Raw genomic sequence first — 18,922 nt, 5'->3', positions numbered from 1 at the left:
TGAAGGTACAATTTTCATCAAGATCATTCACACTCTTTTTGGAAGGTGAGTGCTAGGGGTGTTTTATTGCTAAAGTATATAATAAGGTTATCATTTACTAACTACTATACTTCTGAAAGGTTGACAGGAAACATCAAAAATTTCAGATTTTTTTATACTATAAAAAAAACGAAAAAATTATGACCAGAAATTTTTATCATGAAATCATTAATAGCATCACTAATAGAATGGTACATTATAGCCGAAAGATTAAAGGCCAAAACAAACGTCAATAGGATACTTTCTTCCTCTTTTCTCCCTCGAGATTCATTTAAATATTCTACTGAATCTGGATAATAGAGGATTATACAAACTAGAGACATTTTTAAACTGACATTCTATTAGCCATGTCTCGTGTTTATATTTTCCAGGACAATGAGCTCAAAGTTAAGTTTCCTTTCATACAGTTCCAGCAGGATCATAAAGAAAGTTTTTGAGCTTCTTCCAGACACATTTAATTTCTAAAACCGAGATATGTCACAGACTTGTATACTAGAAAGTCAGTAGCTCTTAATAGCTGTGTTTTAATAGCTATGGAGTCTTTTGTACAAGACAAATAATTCTTATAAAAAGAAAATGAAAAGTTGACAGAAAATTTATTATTCCTAAGATGGCTATGCAGTCAACAGAAGATCGAGAGATTGCAGTTATTTAAGAAAATACATTTAGTTTTACCAGGAAGAAAAAAATAATTTTGCTTTAATCATCTAACCCTTCGCTGGACTTTTATTTTCCGTTTTCATATAAATCATACAATAGTGTAAAAAAGAAATTAAAAATAAAAATATCCATTTTAGGGCAGATTGAAAAATTAAGTGGTCGTTTGCGTTATGACAACAATTATGTAACTTTTATCAATGTTGAAAGCACCCACGAAAAGTAATTTCTAGAAGAAAGTCTACTTGAGTTCTAAAAAGAGGGTACCCCCCTCCTAATAAAAAGAGCGATTCGATCTGTGGTAAATATCAAACCAATGGAGTCTTTCTATTGTAGAACTCCAACATATTAAAAAATGTTGATTTTACTATCACCTGATTTCACTTCTTTTCTTTTTTCGTATTCATAAGCTTATAAGGAACACAGACTAGTCTAAAGACGAAGGGGCTGACCACTCTCCCTCAACTGCTACTCTTTATACTACTACTATTAGCTTGCTGCAGCACCTGGCTGGCTGAGGCCGGTACAGCTGCACACACTCTTCTCTCACCCAATATATTCAAAGGTTCACTCTTTACCCCTTAACATTAAGTTCATATTTCCTTTATATCCTTGCTTTCGACATCTTCTGCCCCATTTGGAGACGATTTGCTTTTCGTTTGGTCATTACGGGTGGCCAAACTGCCCAGGCTTTTGTAATCAGTCATCCTTCATTCGTAAAAGTTGTCTAGCCATCTTAATCTTTATTTCATTATAGACCTTTTTAGTAAGACTGACCTACATTTTTGTTCAGCTTACTGTTTGATGTACATAACAGCTTATTTAAGTCACCCGGGCCCTCAAAACCATTAAAAATTCATTTGTTTCACTAACTTTTTTATCCGGGTCACTCAAACCATCTGCATAATCTAAGTCTATGAGAGTTTTACCTTTACGTTTTATACTATGATCTCCCATAGCCTTTACTGTGTCTGTTAGGAAAAAATCTATCAAGGTAATCCATATAAACAGGGACAGGACACAACCCTGCTTAACTCCTGATCCTACACTGAACCAACTATTAGCCTCACTTTCTACCTCTACTACAGTAACCTTATGTTCGTACATACCACTCATCACTTTAATATGCATATCAGGCATACCAAACAAGCATAGGACCTTCACTGAAGCTTTTCTATCAGCTAAGTCAAATTTTTGTTCATAATCTTTGAAACTGAGGATCAAAGGGGTCTAATGGTTCCGATACTTCTCAAAATTATTAGTTTAAGAATGAAAATTTGGTCGACACATCCTCTCCCTTTCCTCAAACCATCCATAAAACACTATCCGTCCCTCATATACAGCGTCTCTTAGTCTTAAAAAGTTCCATCATGCTATGCAATTTGCTTCCTAAAGAAATCAAGCTACTACCTCTGTAATTACCATGATCTTTTTTATCTCATTTCTTATTAAGGTGTTTGATTCAAATTCTTTTAGAATAACTAGGTACATCTCCTTTTATAAAATTCATAATCATAATTTTCAGCAATGTATCTCTAACTTTGTAGCTACCATATTAAAGAAAAAACTCATTTACAGACTATCAGTACCTGAAGTCTAATCATTTTTCAATCCCTTTAGCCTCTAGCTCCTCGTCGCAAAAAACAACTTCCTTCACCGTCAAACTGTCAAAATTTTTTTATCTTTTCTATATCATTTCCTTAAGCTTCATCACGGTTTAAAACGTTCTCAAAATGCTCTGACCTTCTCCATTTAACTCTTTCCTTTTTTCGTTAATTGAGATTCCGTTTTTATTCTTAAGGGGGACAAGTCTAGACCCACTGCTTCCTCTAAATTTCAAAACATGTTAATAAAATATATTACTGTTATATCAACTGGCTGCTTCTTCCATATCCTTGGCAATTTTATCGCTAGACTCCCTTTCACATCTCCTCAATTCACGCTTTTATAGCTTCTCTATTTTATGTACATTCCCTTTATTCTCGTAGGAAATATCACTCAGAACTTCTTGTGCAAAAACCTTCTCTCTGATTCCAAGTTTAAAGCGCTTCCTTTAATGCTCCTAGCTGCATTCCTAACTTCCCTCCCTAAGACATCTTTTACTTACTTCAGACTATTTTCCTAGAATTAAATTAAAAAAAACAACATATCGAGAAGATTCATCCGTTAGTTAAGATCCAGTGCAATGTTGTGTCGTTTACTAGGTTGTAATCTCCTCGGGGGGCGACACTCGGGGGAGGGGGGCGACACCCTACAAGGTTATTTGCAGTAAAGGTTCTGAATAGGTAATCTCGTCGAAGATCCACCCCAAAACCATTATGAGACCATCCAAGCAGGGTTTTTTTTCAGAGTATGGGGACGTAGAAAGGATCTTATGACATATTGGAGTCCCCATATTGGAGTCCCCAATATATATATATATATATATGCAAGAAGAGGGGAGCTGCCCTCCCCTCAATATCCACAATGTAAACTTAATCCATATATCCTTTAAACTGAGAAAGGATAAAAGGATACCCGTGCCTCTCTTAATTAATCTTCATTAATCACCCCTCACTAAAAGTCGGGAAACTTAGGTCTAAGAATGCACTTTTTGAGCATTCAGGAGCCCTCTTGCCGCCAAAAGAGCTCAACCCAAATGTTTACGATAATTTTTAGCTAGTCCTTAACTGAAAGCCTTTTAGAGTAGAATTAATATAGCTAGTTTTTGATGACAAGTGTTTTATTTTCCGATTGCTGTTCAAAACGTTTGAACTGAAAATTTGATAGCCTAAACAACACGAATAAATGAGCCTTTCAATTCTCGAGGTATTGCGAAAAAAATAAAAAATCTCTCAGATTTCTATCGTATCAGAATTTTTTCTTGAAGTATTGGGGCGAAAAAGTCAACTTGAGCGTAAAAAGTGAGAGGCGGGACTTCAGCATATGCTAATAAAATAGCTTTGCTGAACTACTCTTTGATAATCTGCTGAACGCCACTGTGAAAACTGACATTGGTAAATACAAAATTTTACGTCATATTTCTTCCACAATTTAAAACTTTTAAAAAAGCAAAACCTCAAAAAAATCTATTATCACATTCAGTAGCCCATTTGTAATTGCTAAAACCGAAAGAACCACTGGATATTGGTTTGACGGGGCAAGAAAAAAGAACAACCAAAGGAGGGAAAACTTAAGACCGAAGCTGCAGAAGCATTGGCAAATGTTAAAGCAGCAGGTGGGGCTTGAAGAGAACGGAATCTAAGTTCTCTCAAGTTTGAGTTTTAATACCGTTTACTTTCACTTAAAAGGAAAACTTGCAGTTTCAATTGAATTTTTAAAAGGAAAATTTTTAAAGTTAAAAAGGAAAACTCAAATTATATTTTGTCACGTTGGAAACCAGAGCAAAAATGGCAAGGAACCAACCTTGTATCTCTCCAGTCCCTTTAAACTCATAAAAAATACCGAAGCTCGAAATATCTGTTAGAAATAGGCTTTTTCTGATACTCTAGAGCCATTTTTTTTACTCGAGGAATCCTCATAAAGCAGTGTTATTGAAGTACTGGGAGAAGAAAGGCATAGAGCACTATAAATACGGAACTAAACCTGTTATTAATGTTCAAGTCGTATAGTTAATATATACTTATCTTTCACCTAAAGTTTATCAATAAGCCCTTGAGTCAAGAATAGGGCATTCGAATAATTTATTCTTTTACACAAAAGAGGCAACATCCTTGACTTATAAAATCCAACTCAGATAAAATTTCTGTGCGATCAAAATTCCAACAAGTCATTCGCACCTTCTAATGCAACCCGCAAACAAATACTTTATTTAAAATAATTCATTTGCATTGATTAGGGCTATCTCCCCGAAATGCCGTTGGAAAAACCAAAATATCTTTAAGATCCTGATGTCAAGGATGTATAACAAGCCTTCGACCCTTGCACCCAGGACTGCATGTACCACTCTACTTTCGAAGGCAAATTTTTATACCTTCATCTGTTCAATAAGAACAGCTACCCTAAAATTTTCAAGCGGTGCCTCTTGAGCAATCATGTGCCCTGCAGGTGAAAGATAGCATGGAAGGAAGCTTAGATGGCCGCCTATCACTTTCGGTTCTTACAATGACACTAGGACTCGCAATTCCCGTTCAAGATAGACCCCTGAAATTCTTTACACACACATTTCAACGGATTTGGCCAAGATTCAGAAGTCACGTCAGAAAGTTTTCAATAGCTGATGCCTATTAGCCTTAAGCACAATTGTAATTACTTTCCTTTAATCAGTTTCCACGGTAAGGTTAATTCTGCTCCCCGTACTCGTTTAGAACATTGCCATTATTAAAGGCGTTAAATCCCTTTCCAATCACTTATGGTGCTTATGAATAAGTCTTATTAATTATAAAATATACACAAGATGAGCTAAAATATTGTCATGGAAACAAAAGTGTATCTATAATCTTAAATTAACTTTGATTTTAAAACGGAAAAGGGAACATATAAGGAGCTTAAATGGTAGGGAGTTAAAAATCAGAAGATTTCTAATGACTTTTTTTTTACTGTGATGCTTAATATATCTTGTCCTTTCCATTTACAATATTTAAAAAAAGTAGAAACATCTAAATTTATAATTTAGTTTTCAGTTGTTCCAATTGCGAATCAATCCCACAACACATTCTTTTACAGTTAAAAACATAAAGTTTGTGACATCGAGAAGAAGCTCTACTGATATAAAGAAAATCACTACCATACAAAAAAAATAATTCATCGCTATAAAAGGGGAAAAATACAAAAATTTAATAAAAAAGCCGAAAAACTAAAAAAACTAAAGAAACTAAAAAAAGGAAAAAAACTTAAAAAACTAAAAACTAAAAAAAAAGAAAAAAAAGGAAAAAACTGAAAAATAGAAGAGAAAAAGAAAACTAATAAAATTAAGAATAAAAATAAAAAAAAATAAAAAAGATAAAAACTAAAAAAAAAGTAAAAAGAAAAAACGGAAAAAAACTAAAAAAGCTAAAAAAAAAAGGTAAAAACCAATAAAAAACTAAAAAGAAAAAAAGGTAAAAAACTAAAAAAAATTTTCATCTAAAAAACTAAAAAAAAACTAAAAAAGGTAAAAACTAAAAGAACTAAAAAAGAAAAAAAAACTAAAAAAAGGAAAAAAACTGAAAAATAAAGGAGAAAAAGAAAACTAAAAAATATAAATAAAAATAAAAAAACTAAAAAGATAAAAACTTAAAAAAAAAAAACTAAAAAGAAAAAAGAAAAAAACTAAAAAACCTAAAAAAAAGGTCAAAACCAATAAAAAAAAACTAAAAGGAAAAAAAGGGAAAAAATTAAAAATTTATTTCATCATATACCAATTCAAAAACGAATGTATACCGGGATGATGACCGGGACACAGGGAATATAAATGACACAACTACAACGGGGACGCCGGGGGCACAGGGGGATATAAATGACGACCGGGACACCGGGACACAAGGAATATAAATGACGCCCGGGACGCTCAAAGAGAAATCACAGACTGGGACACCGGGACACAAATGACGACCGGGACACAGGGAATATAAATGACGACCGGGACACAGGGACATAACTACAAAGGGGACGCCGGGGTGCACAGGGGGATATATAAATGACGATGGCGACTCAGGGAATGGTCGATTAGCAATCACCATCAACAAAGCTCAAGGGCAATCATTAGAATCATGAGGTATAGATCTGAATACGGATTGTTTTCCCATGGACCATTATATGTTGCATGTTCAAGAGTCGGTAAACCTGACAATCTATTTATATGCACAGACAATGGGACAGCAAAGAATGTTGTATATTCGCAAGTTTTACGTAGTTAAAAACATATATATATATATATATATATATATATATATATATATATATATATATATATATATATATATATATATATATATATATATATATATCTATCTATATTCACAGGTGGGACATAGGGACACAACTACAATGGCGCGTAACTAATATGGCGCGTAACGACTTACGCGCGCGGGGGGGGCTTGGGGGGGGGCACGAAGCGCCCCCACCAACTAGGTGTTGGGGTGGCGCGAAGCGCCACCCCAACAGCTAGTATATATATATATATGTATATGTTTTTTCCTCTTTCCATGACTGCGTTGTTTTTTCCTCTTTCCATGACTGCGTTGTTTTTTCCTCTTTCCATGACTTGCGTGCGGAGAGTCGATGTTCAAATTCTATTTTATTTACGCGCAGTGGCGCTGTTTGACATTTGTATATCTAATCTATAATTTTCATTTATAAATATGAACATGATGATTGTTTTGGTGAAGAGAGAAACTACCGGTATGGTTGTGCATAAATTGGTATTGTTTGTACAAACATGCATGCATTCTATCAAAGACTCAATTCCCTCCCCCACTTGGTGACAGTTACCATTTTACGCTTTCGCTAAATCCGATAAAAGATCATTTCCGCAAGTATAAATTTAATGTATTTAAGAATCGACGAATTACTGATAGTAGTCTGTTCAATTTTGGAACGTGACTTTGAGAAGAGCAATGGGAAGATGTGATTGTTACCGACGAGTCAAATAAGAAAGCCGAACTTTTCCAAGAAAAAACTTATTAATAATTATTTACTTCATTTTCCACTGGTCAAAAAGAAAAGATGTTCTAAGGATAAGCCGTATATAAGAATAAAATATTTAGGCTTTATCTTATCGGAAAATGGAAGCCTAAGGAGTCATGTTGATGAAATAATTAAGAGAGGTAGGGTGGCCATGTCAGCTATATTTAGAAACCCGACGATAATGGGGATCAAAAACCTAAAAATGCATAAAAGAATATTTAACACAAAAATTTTACCCGTAATAGAATATGGAGCAGAGATATGGGGTGGAGAAACGGTGCAGCAACTGGAGTCCCTACAGCTCCAGTATTATAAAAGAGTGTTTGGTTTACATCAGACAACTCATTCACAGATTCTGAAAGGTGATATGGGCCTGTTTTCTTTAAAGCTACGTAGGTATATTTTAATGCTTAGATTCTGGTTGAAGTTAACTAAGAGTAATGAAGATAGACTAGTAAGAGTGGCATATGAAGAGATGTTGAAATGTGGTTTAAAAACCTCGTGGCCATCCCAAATTAAATCATTACTAGAAAAAGTAGGAATGCCTTATTTATGGAATAATGGTCTTTGCTCTCGCGATGTACCAGCAAATTTAGAAAGCCAGGTACGATTTATATTAGAGAGTCAGGAAATTCAGCATTGGCAAGGGCTGGTTCTTGATTCTACAACCCTACAACATTATAATCAGGCAAAACCTAGTTTTGGGGAGGAAGTTTATTTTAAACTTAATTTACCGGCTATGATTCTACGTCGTTGGATTCAGCTTAGGGCAAATTGTCTTCCAATCCAGAACAGGCAAAAAACGTTCGACAAAAATAAAATGATAGTTGGTCCTGATAGGCGGTATCTTTGTCCTCTTTGTAAAGATGATGATGAAGACTTGGATCATTTTCTCCGGAAATGCCCGGTGCTCTTGGATTTACGGGAAATTTATTTGCATGGGATTAATTTGATGCTTCCAGGTATTCTACAAAATAGTAACCCAACCACAATATTTCGAGTGGGAGTATATATAGAAAAATCTTTAATAAGAAGAAAAAGTTTTATATGATTAATTTCTTTTGTAGTTAGATTAGGTACTTTTTGCGTTGAATTCTGTTTTTTTTTGTGCGTGTTCGTACTGTTGTTAATTTCCTTGCTTGTCTGTTATTTATTTATATTTTGTGTGTATATGGCCCACGGGTTTTTGAAATACACTTATCTATCTATCTATCTATCTATCTATAAGTGATGCAATAAAAAGTTCAATACGACAAAAATTAAGACTGTTCCACCAAGGAAAAACTGAAGAAGCTAGTCTACTAAGGAAATCTAAGAAAAAAGCAGATTCGGAAAGCTTCGGCCCAGTATTACCGTAATAAAGTAAGTGAACTCTTTAAAGCACGGCCGAAGCGGTGATGTAATACAGTAAAAAGAAATGAGTGGTAAAACAGTCAAAAATGCTGACTTTAATCTTGATGTTCCCCTGAAACTACAGCTAAATCATTCAATAAACACCTTGCCGCTATTGTACAAACCCTCCTTTTTCTCACATGTAATATTACCCCCCCCCCAGCACCACCTCGGATATCCCTGTAGCACAGCCTGTTGATATTGAGGCGAAAATACGTAAAATAAAGAGAACTTCAATATCTCCCCTTGACATTGCAATTGATTTAGTAATAGCATTTCATGATAAGTTACAGAAACCTTTATCAAATATTTTAATACAATAACTAGAAGTGGTTCATTCCCTAAGTGCTGGAAAAAAGGATACATTACACCCAAACAGAAAAAAGGTGTTAGATTAGATTTTTAAGGAGTCCAACAAATTACCTTAACACCAATATTCCCTAAACTCTATGAAAGTTTCTCAGCAGATTGGCTTAAAGAGACGATCCTTGTACTTATTAAAAAAAAAAAAAAATTTTAAAATGAAAGTCAGGAGCGACATTAAAACTTAAAACGAACAAAAAATACTCCTTATATGAAAGGGGCTTTTCCTTCTCAACGCCCCGCTCTTTACGCTAAAGTTTGACTCTTTCTCTTAACTCTACATTTTTAAACAGAAAAAAATAGCGTAAAGAGAGGGGCGTTGAGAAGGAAAAGCCCCTTTCATATACGGAGTAATTTCTGTTCATATTTATCCTTTTTCATATTTATTTTTTCATTGTTTTTTTTAAGTAATGCTAGTAAATCATGCGCTCCCTTCATGGAAATTTTCTTCCCCCATGACAAATTCCTCGACGGGAAGTTTCCCCAGCATATCCCCCTCTTCTCAACCCCTGCCTCCAACCAAAAAATCCTCCTGAAAACGCCTGTACACTTCCCAATAACCATTACTATATGTAAGCACTGGTCAAAGTTTTGAACTTGTAACCCTTCCCACGGGGACTGTGGCGGAGTAAGTCGTCCCCAAAGACATATTTATAAGGTTTTCGACTACGCTGAATAAAATGGCTATCTCAGAATTTTGATCCGTTGACTTTGTGAAAATAATTAGCGTGGGAGGGGGCCTAGGTGCCCTCCAATATTTTTGATCACTTAAAAAGGGCACTAGAACTTTTCATTTCCGTTAGAATGAGTCCTCTCGCAACATTCTACGACAACTGGGTCGATACGATCACCCCTGGGGAAAAAAACAAACAAAAAAACAAATGAACACGCATCCGTGATCTGCCTTCTGGCAAAAAATAAATAATTCCACATTTTTGTAGATAGGAGCTTGAAACTTCTACAGTAGGGTTCTCTGATACGCTGAATCTGACGGTGTGATGTTCGATAAGATTCTATGACTTTTAGGGGGTGTATCCCCCTGTTTTCTAAAATAACGCAAATTTTCTCAGGCTCGTAACTTTTGATGAGTAAGACTAAACTTTATGAAACTTATATATCTAAAATCAGCATTAAAATGCCATTTTTTAGAGTTTTGGTTACTATTGAGCCGGTTCGCTCCTTACTACAGTTCGTTACCACGAACTGTTTGATTGATGAACAATCTGCGTTGTAACCCACGCTTTCAATGTGTACTCCCAACCCCTTATTACCCTCCAAAGCCCCGTTTATTCCGATCAAAAGCACGAAAAATCTCGGTTTTAAACCCTATTAACGCAAGAACTGAGCATTACAGAAAGAGCTTTGTGCCAGCGTTTGTTGAAATTATAAATAAATTAAATTTGTAATGCATCACGTTAATGTGTCATTTGTTTTGTTAATATGTTAGTTTTAGTAAAATTCTAGGTAATTGACTTCTTGCTATCTCAGAAAGAGTTTAGCTTAGGAAAATGAAACTTTCAGGGATGAATCTACAGACTAAAGTAAGTCCCGGGAAGGTATTTTGAAGCAACTACCTCCTCTCCTTCACCCTCTAGAGGGCCCTGACCTTTGATGACCTTTAAAAACATGTGTGTTCTAAAAGTGAAACCTTGCAAAATAGATCTTCTGTTTAATTGAAGTACAACAAAATTGTTTTCAGCTTCATAACTTTGCTCAATTTCATTTTATAAGGTTTTAGAGATATGCAAATATATTTCCTAAATTATTTTGCTTATATTACTCACTTTTACTTATTTTAGTCACATTTTACTTATGTACTCTTGTTTGTATACTTAAGTGCTCATTTTTATTCATTTTACTTATTTTACTTGACAAGTCAGTTCGGTTCCTCGCTGTAGGCAATGTTTTAATATTTCACTTATGTACTCATGTTTTTTTTTGTATACAATATAGGCTAGCTGACTGAAGGTTACAAGTACGGCAGTTTTTTATGTTGTGAGAGTTTGCTTGATAATAAAGTTCTATTTTATTCTACTTGTGTGAGTGTGTGTAACACCACCTTTTTATAACTCAAAATAAAAAAACTAATTTTGAAAAGATCAGTCAATACAAATATAAAAAAGAAAATTCATATGAAAGTCATAAAGGATGAAAATACAAAAATATCGCAAAGCGTCATGATAATAAGAATATACCCAAGCTATAAGAAAGAATAACTATATAATAAATGAAATTATCAGTAACTATTAATAGATTAGATTAAAATTTAAAATCCAACCATCAAACGTTTGAAGCTCCCAAAGGCGTGACAGCCTCGTGCCACAGCCAGAAGTTCATTCCATTCTTTTGAAGATGTCACCAGAGGATTAAAATCTGACTAAATACGCGGCGTGTCAGGGATTCCTATGCTATCGGAACATTGAAGGTATAAGGACCAGCAACGAGATACAAAATAGCAAATTGGAAGATAATTGGAAGTTTTCCATACAACCGTGCACAAGTAAGTAAAGCATGTGCAAGGAGGTAAAACTGGATTGAGATTTAAGAGAGGTTTATAAGAAGATGAATTTGCAAACTTTATATTCCATAAACAGAAATTAATTATCATCTAATAAATGGGACTCAGTACAAGCAGATTTTGAATGAATAATTAATTTGACTTAAAACGCACAGAAATCACCACAAACTGGAGTAGGATTAGCGCCCCCTAAGCCTTTAAAAGACCAAAGCATCATTTATACTTAACTGAAGCAATTTTTGTTACGAACAGTACATTTTTCATCACAGCATCAACAAATAACACAAGAAAGAAAGGTTTAGAAAGAAGACTGATGCTATCTGTCCCCGTCCCTACCTCTCAATCCCTCTAAACGGCTTGAACATTATTTGAATTTCACTGAAAAAATATGTATTTTAGAAATGTAGTTTCCATCTGAGTATCAATAAGAGCAACAACAAAAAATAATCATCAAAATAGACAAAAGTACGGAAAAAAATAACGGAAGTACATTGATCGTTTTATATACAAAGATCATCTTTCCTGGAAGTCCCAGCAATTTTGATGTATTAATGTTAAAAAAAAGTGCTAAAATATCCTTAGGTTTCATTAAAGCGCAAATGATGTTCTGGGCCTAAGAAGGCTTGGATGGCGTTAACTCTATTCCTGTTTAGGGTGATTTCAAGCTTAACAGTTGTCGTTTCAGATTTAACCTGACTGTTTATTGTAATTTCTGTCCGTTTCGGGGTTCCATTTAGTCATTGGTAGTAATTTCTTTTCGTTCTAACTTGAATTATTATATAACTATATTCACGCCCATTTTTTCTTGAATATAGCCCGTTACTTTACTTGAAAAACTTATTTTTAGGATTTTTTTTTTTTAATTGATTTATATTTTTTACTTTACGTTGTTTTTCTTACTGGTCAATAAAAATAGTATTTGTCTAGTTTTTTATTCGGTTTCTGCTGCAAAACCTATGCATAAGAAACGAGTAACATGAGTATTCTACGTTCCTTTCTGCAGAGCTTGGGGGGTGGGGATTATGGCAGCCCTGGAGGCACATTTGTTGAGCCTTTATACAATTTTGAATAACATGACTATCTCTAAATTTGAAATATATGTCTTGGAGGGGGAACGGGTAGCAGAAAAGGGTACAGAAAAGGGTTTGACTGTCATCCAAACGCTACCTATTCTTATAAAAGAACTAGAACTTTCAATTCCCAGTCGAATGAACCCCCTACGAAGTTTCTAAGACCATTTCCTCCATGAAAAGTGGACTCGAGAAAAGAAAAAAATAATCCATGGAAGTCACTCCACTCTTTACTTAGGCAGCGCAACTGCACTGCCTATGATCACTTGGGTAAAATTTAACTTGTAAAAAAATACAGAATAATGCTAAAAAGGCAAACAAATATGAATTCAAAAGTTTGTTATAGCGTAAGGGCTTACCTGTAATTTTTACTGAAATCGAAGAGCTGATGGCACTTCTTTCCCTATTACTTATTATGTTTGATGCTGAACAATGATATTCTCCCTGAAAAAGTTAAATGAGTCATGTAATATGATGCTATATATCCCATTTTTGTCCCTTTTATGCAACAATTAGTCTGGACCTTGGAAATGGATAAATTTAACTGGATGCAACTAAGATGATTAAAATCACGATAGCAGAAGAACTCTAGAGAAGCCATTCAATAGCCATTTTCAAAACCACAGTTAAAATTTGCTAAAGTCCTTTGTCCGTAAGGTAAGGGGTTTGAGTCGTGGTGTCAATGGTTTTTGATTTGGAACGGGGGTGAGGGGCAAGACTTTGTTACCTCAGCCAGAGTCGACCCAGCACTGAATGGGTACCTGGAAAAATCTGGGGAAGGTAAACAGGAAGGTTGTGCGAAAGTACAGGATGGCTGTCCACCCCATTGCACTTCCTGTTTGAAGGGCCATGAAAGCAAGATCAGGACTGCTGGTAGGGACTGTAAAGTCCAGTGTCGCATCCTCTTTTTTATATCGATTCATTTGTGAATAAGCAGTGGTGAATTCAGGTTTTGTTTGTTGAGGGGGGTGCTCACTCGCTAAAACTTTGAATTCTTTTTTTTCTACATAAATATATATATATATATATATATATATATATATATATATATATATATATATATATATATATATATATATATATATATATATATATATATATATATATATATATATATATATATATATATATATATATATATATATAACTACGCTTAAGCCAAGGGGGTGGTAAGTGGAGAGATACCTGAATTTTTGACTCTTTTAATGTGTTTCGGGGAAATGATTTTATTGAGGAGGGGAGGTGGGAATGCGAAGATTTCTCTCTTATTATACCTTGTTATTATTTCATTTGTGAATAGTATAGCAAAAAAAGCAATTTTTTATCAAAGATCTGAAAAACAAAATAAAAAATAAGAATACAAAATATTAGAATAAAAGTTTAATTATAGAAATTGTTTTAAGCTTTTAAGAATTGAATAGTCATAAAATTATAGATAATTCCACTTTTTTCTTCTTATTTACGGTTAATACTTTCAAAGTTCTCTTTCAGGTGTAAACAAAAACGATATTCCGTCAGTTTGCACATTTTCGATACATACAATGCTAGCAATTCTATACCGACAAGAAGATGAATTTACTTTTTTTGTTTTTTCTTTTTCATTAATAACATGGCCAGTTATTAGGAAAGGCATATGTAATTTATAGTCTAACAGATTCAAGGTGTTGCCTAGCAGTTAATCCTCATTAATTCAGGGTACTTTGTTATCTTCGTAATAGGGAAAATACTAAGAAAAAGTGTGAGAATATCCACCTGGTGCTTGACTACATGCTGCTTAAGAAAATAAAAAAGGAGGAATATAATTTTGATTCATTTGGCCCACAGGTTTTTTTTATATGTATTCTTCTGATTATTTTAATTAGAGAATTGAAATATAACAAAACAATATAAACTTTAAAAAAAAAACAGCTTTAATAAAAAAAAGCAATGTAGTAACTGAGGTAATGTGATCCAAGATTGAATTCCTGAATATTATCATTTTCAAGCCATGCACGAATCTGCTTCACCCAGAAGGAAAGATAGTTCATTTTGTTCAACAAATTCCCCCCCCCCCCGCCCCAGGTCCCTCGCTCTGAAAAATGTTGTAAATACAGCTAAAAACTTAACGTTTAGATAATTTTAATGGCCTTCTTAGACAAAATAGAGATTTGGTGTTTTTAAACAGAGATTCACTGTCTTTACACAATTTACTTATGTTATCAATCTAATTCATTCAATTTAATTTTCATCTTGGAGCAATTTGAGAACGCCTTTTAATAAATTATCTCAAAATGACAATTGAACCTGGTGATAAAATAACAGATACAAAAAGCAAATTGTTTAAAAGAATAAAAAATATGCCATCTGGTCTCTTATCTTTGCCTGAAAAGGCCCTTTTTTCAACGGTTAGAAATTGTGCCGTAACCCTCGGACATTCTCAGCGTTAGACTGAGGAGCTGCACGTTGGTTCAATCCATGTACAAGGAAGGCAAAAACATGGTTACAGACAAGACGCATAAGTATTAAAAGTAGACTCAGAGGCTAAGTAGGCAGACATGTTGACCAGGAAAGGAGGCAGCTAACTACGCGTAGGCTTTCAAAAAATGGGTGACTCTATTTAACTCAAAGGAAAATTAAGAACAATTAAGCCTTAGTGATAATTCAGCACCAGGGGCACAGTCATAATTCTGTTTTTGGAGGCAACTGAATTCGATTTTAGAAGAGGCCAACCTTCAACCTGAAAAGAAAAGATGACTGCATGTCCCCTATTCAATATATGCATATTAATAGATACAGCTTATGTTTTTAGGGAGGATTCCAGAGGTTTAAGAGCCCAAACCATCTTCCGTGCTACACCCCTCTCAGTGCAGAAATCAATAGACAGAATATTTTATTACAAATTACTTCTATTTTGTAAGTTTATTCGTTTATAAGGAAAATAAATAAAAAAAATAGCCGAAAGGAATTATATCGAATAAAAATCCACTCTAAAAACAAGTAGCTGCTTGTTACAAATTCTTAGATAATATTTTTGCTTCACATCGGTAGTATCTCAAGGTGATTCTAGATTCTTGACAAATCAATTTAAGCTCTGCAGTTTCAGCAAAATGCAAGAAGGAAATGTGTATTTTTACTGTTTGTTTCCATGAAAAAAAAGAAGTCCCATTTAAGTCAAGTGAGATCTCATGACAAGGATTTTTTCATCACGGGTCAACAGAATCATTTTAATTGGATTACTATTTGTTCGATGGTTTCTAAACAGGATTGCAATTATTTCTAACTATGGATGGTTTAATTATTTCTATCGATGGATGGACTAACTAATAGAAATAATTGCTATTAGGATTCTTTTAGGCAGAAAATTGATCTTGAACAGAAATAAATAAGACAAAATTTTAAGCTCCACTTGGCATTTTGGAAATAGCCCTACGCTAACTCTAGAAGTTTGTCTTTCTTTTATCTTTTTTGCCTTTCGGTACATATAGTTATGTATGCGATTCAGCTAATTTCAAATTTCACTTTAGATAAAGTATATCATTCAACAAAGGAAAATAAAATACATGTATGCAGATATGCTATTTGCGTTTTATTTCGTAACCTAAATTTATATCCTTTTATACATGCTGCACAATATATATATATATAAACAGAGTAAATAAAACAACATGTCCATATACAATTGACAAATATAGCATCTGTGGGTTTCTACGGACTCTTACCAGAGCCAGATCTAGGGGTACCACAGGGGGCAAGCGCTCCGGTGGCACGTCCCGAGACTGCAAAACAAGCTTAAATTGTTATATTTTCGGCCAAAAATTGTAATATTTACAGTATTGATGGTATAGCAGGGGACGGAAAAGTCTTCATTTGCCCACCCCCCTGAATAAGAAAAACCTAACTCGACTCAGGGATAAACAGCTAAACTACTCCCGCTTGAAAAGCTGTGAAATCTTTGTAAACTAGTTGTGAAACCATGGGCACTACATGGACCAAAAACATGGAATTTTTTTTCATAGAAATCAACTTGGAATCACATGATGCGAGGGTCGTATTGCAAAGGTCAAAGGCTCTAACACCATCCAGGCAAAATGAGTGGTTATTTCTGAGGATCTAATGCCCGAGGACGGCTATTGTAAGACGAATACAGACAACCAAAGTGACTGACTGTAGGACGTGAAGTAAGCTTAGAGAAGCAGAGCCAAAACTAGAGCCAGTGAAGGCATATCTCTTTCTAGTAAATAATATAGCCTTTCGACGTATGTTTTCTTCCATGTGTCTTTACAATGAACAGATCTGAATACATGACTAAACTACCCAAACTAGAAACGTGAAACATTTGTGAAGCAGACTTGGAACCATGAGTACTACTCATTAAAATAATCATTGAAAAAATAGTCATTGAAAGGTCCGATCAAGGTGCCAACCAGAGCAAAGGAAAAGGCTTGAAGGCTTAAGCTGCTGATTGTAACGAGCTGAGAGAAACCAAAAAAGCCCACAAAGCCGAGTTTTCGCTACCTTTATATAAACACAAAATGAAATAGATTTTTTTTACTCCCTTAGAACAGTACTAAGAGGGATTAGGTAGAATGCCTAAAAAATGTATTAAGAAATACATAATAAAAGAAAAGTTGAAGTGTAGTCACAAAACAATAAAACAAATGAAGAAGAATAAAAATGTTCATGGTTACCTGATATTCGTATGACATGCTTGAAAGTACTAAGAATCTCCCTTCCCCACGAGGAATCATGCCATCTTCAGTCTTTTGAAACCATTTAAACAGAGGAGCGGGCTTTGCGTCAGCTTGACATTCTAGACGAGTGGAGCCGCCAACGGGAACAATAAGGTTCCCATCATTAGCACCAAAAACTAATACATCAGATGGTGGGTCTAAAAAAGTTTACTATAAACATTTTCATTAAAAGGATATGCTATAGCAGCAACTCTCATCGTATAGTCCCTTGGACGGCTATTAATGCAAGCCAGCAAAGAAACCCAAAAGATCCTGATTCTTTGAAATCAATTAAACTTTAAGCCTTTAAATCAATCCATTATTATACAGTATTAATAAAGATCGTACTTTTACCTGTTGCTAAATTTCTAAGTGATTGTCATCTTTAGGCGAGAACTCAATTAAACTAGAAGAGCTTCTGATTTTACTTTGTATAATTGGTAGGTGTTGGTAACACCTTGTCAATAACGTAAAGTTATGCTACGGGGGACGGAAGCGACTACTTTTTGGAAGTAAGTTTCTAATAACAAGAGAAATTATCCTGTTTTTAATAATTATAAAATAAATAAAATAGTCTCTTACTTCAAATATAATTATAGTGCAGTTAATTGTAAAAGCGATTCTTTCAGTTTGATTACTTACAGGAGTGCATTTATGCTCGTAATTTTTAATGGCTTGGAGATCAAGTTGAAATTCTCAAGAATCTTTTGTTAGGGAGTGGGAAGAGGGTCTTAGGAGACTTATAATTTTTTATTCGACAGAAGGGAGCAAAGAAATTTCCTTTAGTCCTAACAAAGAGTATACGTTATTGTTTCTCCTCTTTTTCCTACAATTCAACAGGTTCTTTAAGCAGATAAAATAGATACTTAGATTAATAAGTTACTTAATTATATCTGTTCCTTATTCATTGGCAGTGGATTAAACACAACATTTAAGTTTTGATTGTATTCAAAACAAATTAAAACTTTTGTACTTGCTTTGTTTCTTCTGTTTCTTTTTTTGAATAAATAAGATAAAATTTTTATCCCTTCAAAAATAAATTTCACTTTGTAAGACCATAAGAATTCAAGACACACTTCTGTATCTTCATTCAGAAAGCAGTCTTCGGAAAGCGGCACAACCTTCTAAAGAGGTATTATCTGTAGTCTGTTTTTGTGTGTGTGTTTTTGTGTGTTAAAAGTACACTTATTTTGTGCGGACCTAACATTAGTTTTACGTTGCTTTCTTTCTATTTTTATACTAACAAAGGAAGCACTCAAAAGATTCCAGCTTCCTTGTCAGAACCAAGGCTTAATTCGTAGAATTATGCAAATATAGAGAGTACTGGTCTTACTGCTCAGTGTTTATAGCGTGTTAAATGAATCTAGTAACTATTTTGCATATTATTTTGCATATTATCCTTGCGGCTTAGGTTCCTTGTCCTCATAAATATAAAAATAAGATATATATATATAGAAATAAAGAAATAAATTTACCATCCAGTAAAAGCTTGAATTTGACATTATAAGTGAAGACCTTTATTATTGGAAATTCTTGAACAAAATAACAACGATAATAGTTAGTTGTTA

At 34.1% G+C, this 18,922-nt stretch overlaps 1 protein-coding gene across 3 annotated transcripts in view; it reads right to left on the bottom strand.

Annotated features, from left to right (window-relative positions):
* LOC136027241 (kin of IRRE-like protein 2) overlaps positions 1-18,922 on the bottom strand; it is a 202,852-nt gene that overhangs the window by 29,300 nt on the left and 154,630 nt on the right. For all 3 annotated transcript variants that reach the window (XM_065704307.1, XM_065704305.1, XM_065704306.1), the window contains 2 exons: positions 17,313-17,512; positions 13,005-13,089 (listed from right to left, as the gene is read on the bottom strand). In XM_065704307.1, coding sequence (XP_065560379.1) covers positions 13,005-13,089; positions 17,313-17,512 — 285 coding nt within the window. The remainder of the gene's footprint in view (positions 1-13,004; positions 13,090-17,312; positions 17,513-18,922) is intronic.

Source organism: Artemia franciscana, chromosome 5 (genome assembly GCF_032884065.1).
Source record: "Artemia franciscana chromosome 5, ASM3288406v1, whole genome shotgun sequence".
In the NCBI taxonomy this organism is placed as follows: Eukaryota; Metazoa; Arthropoda; class Branchiopoda; order Anostraca; family Artemiidae; genus Artemia; species Artemia franciscana.
Note: the sequence above shows the minus strand (reverse complement) of the source record. Positions and strands in the feature narration are given on the sequence as shown.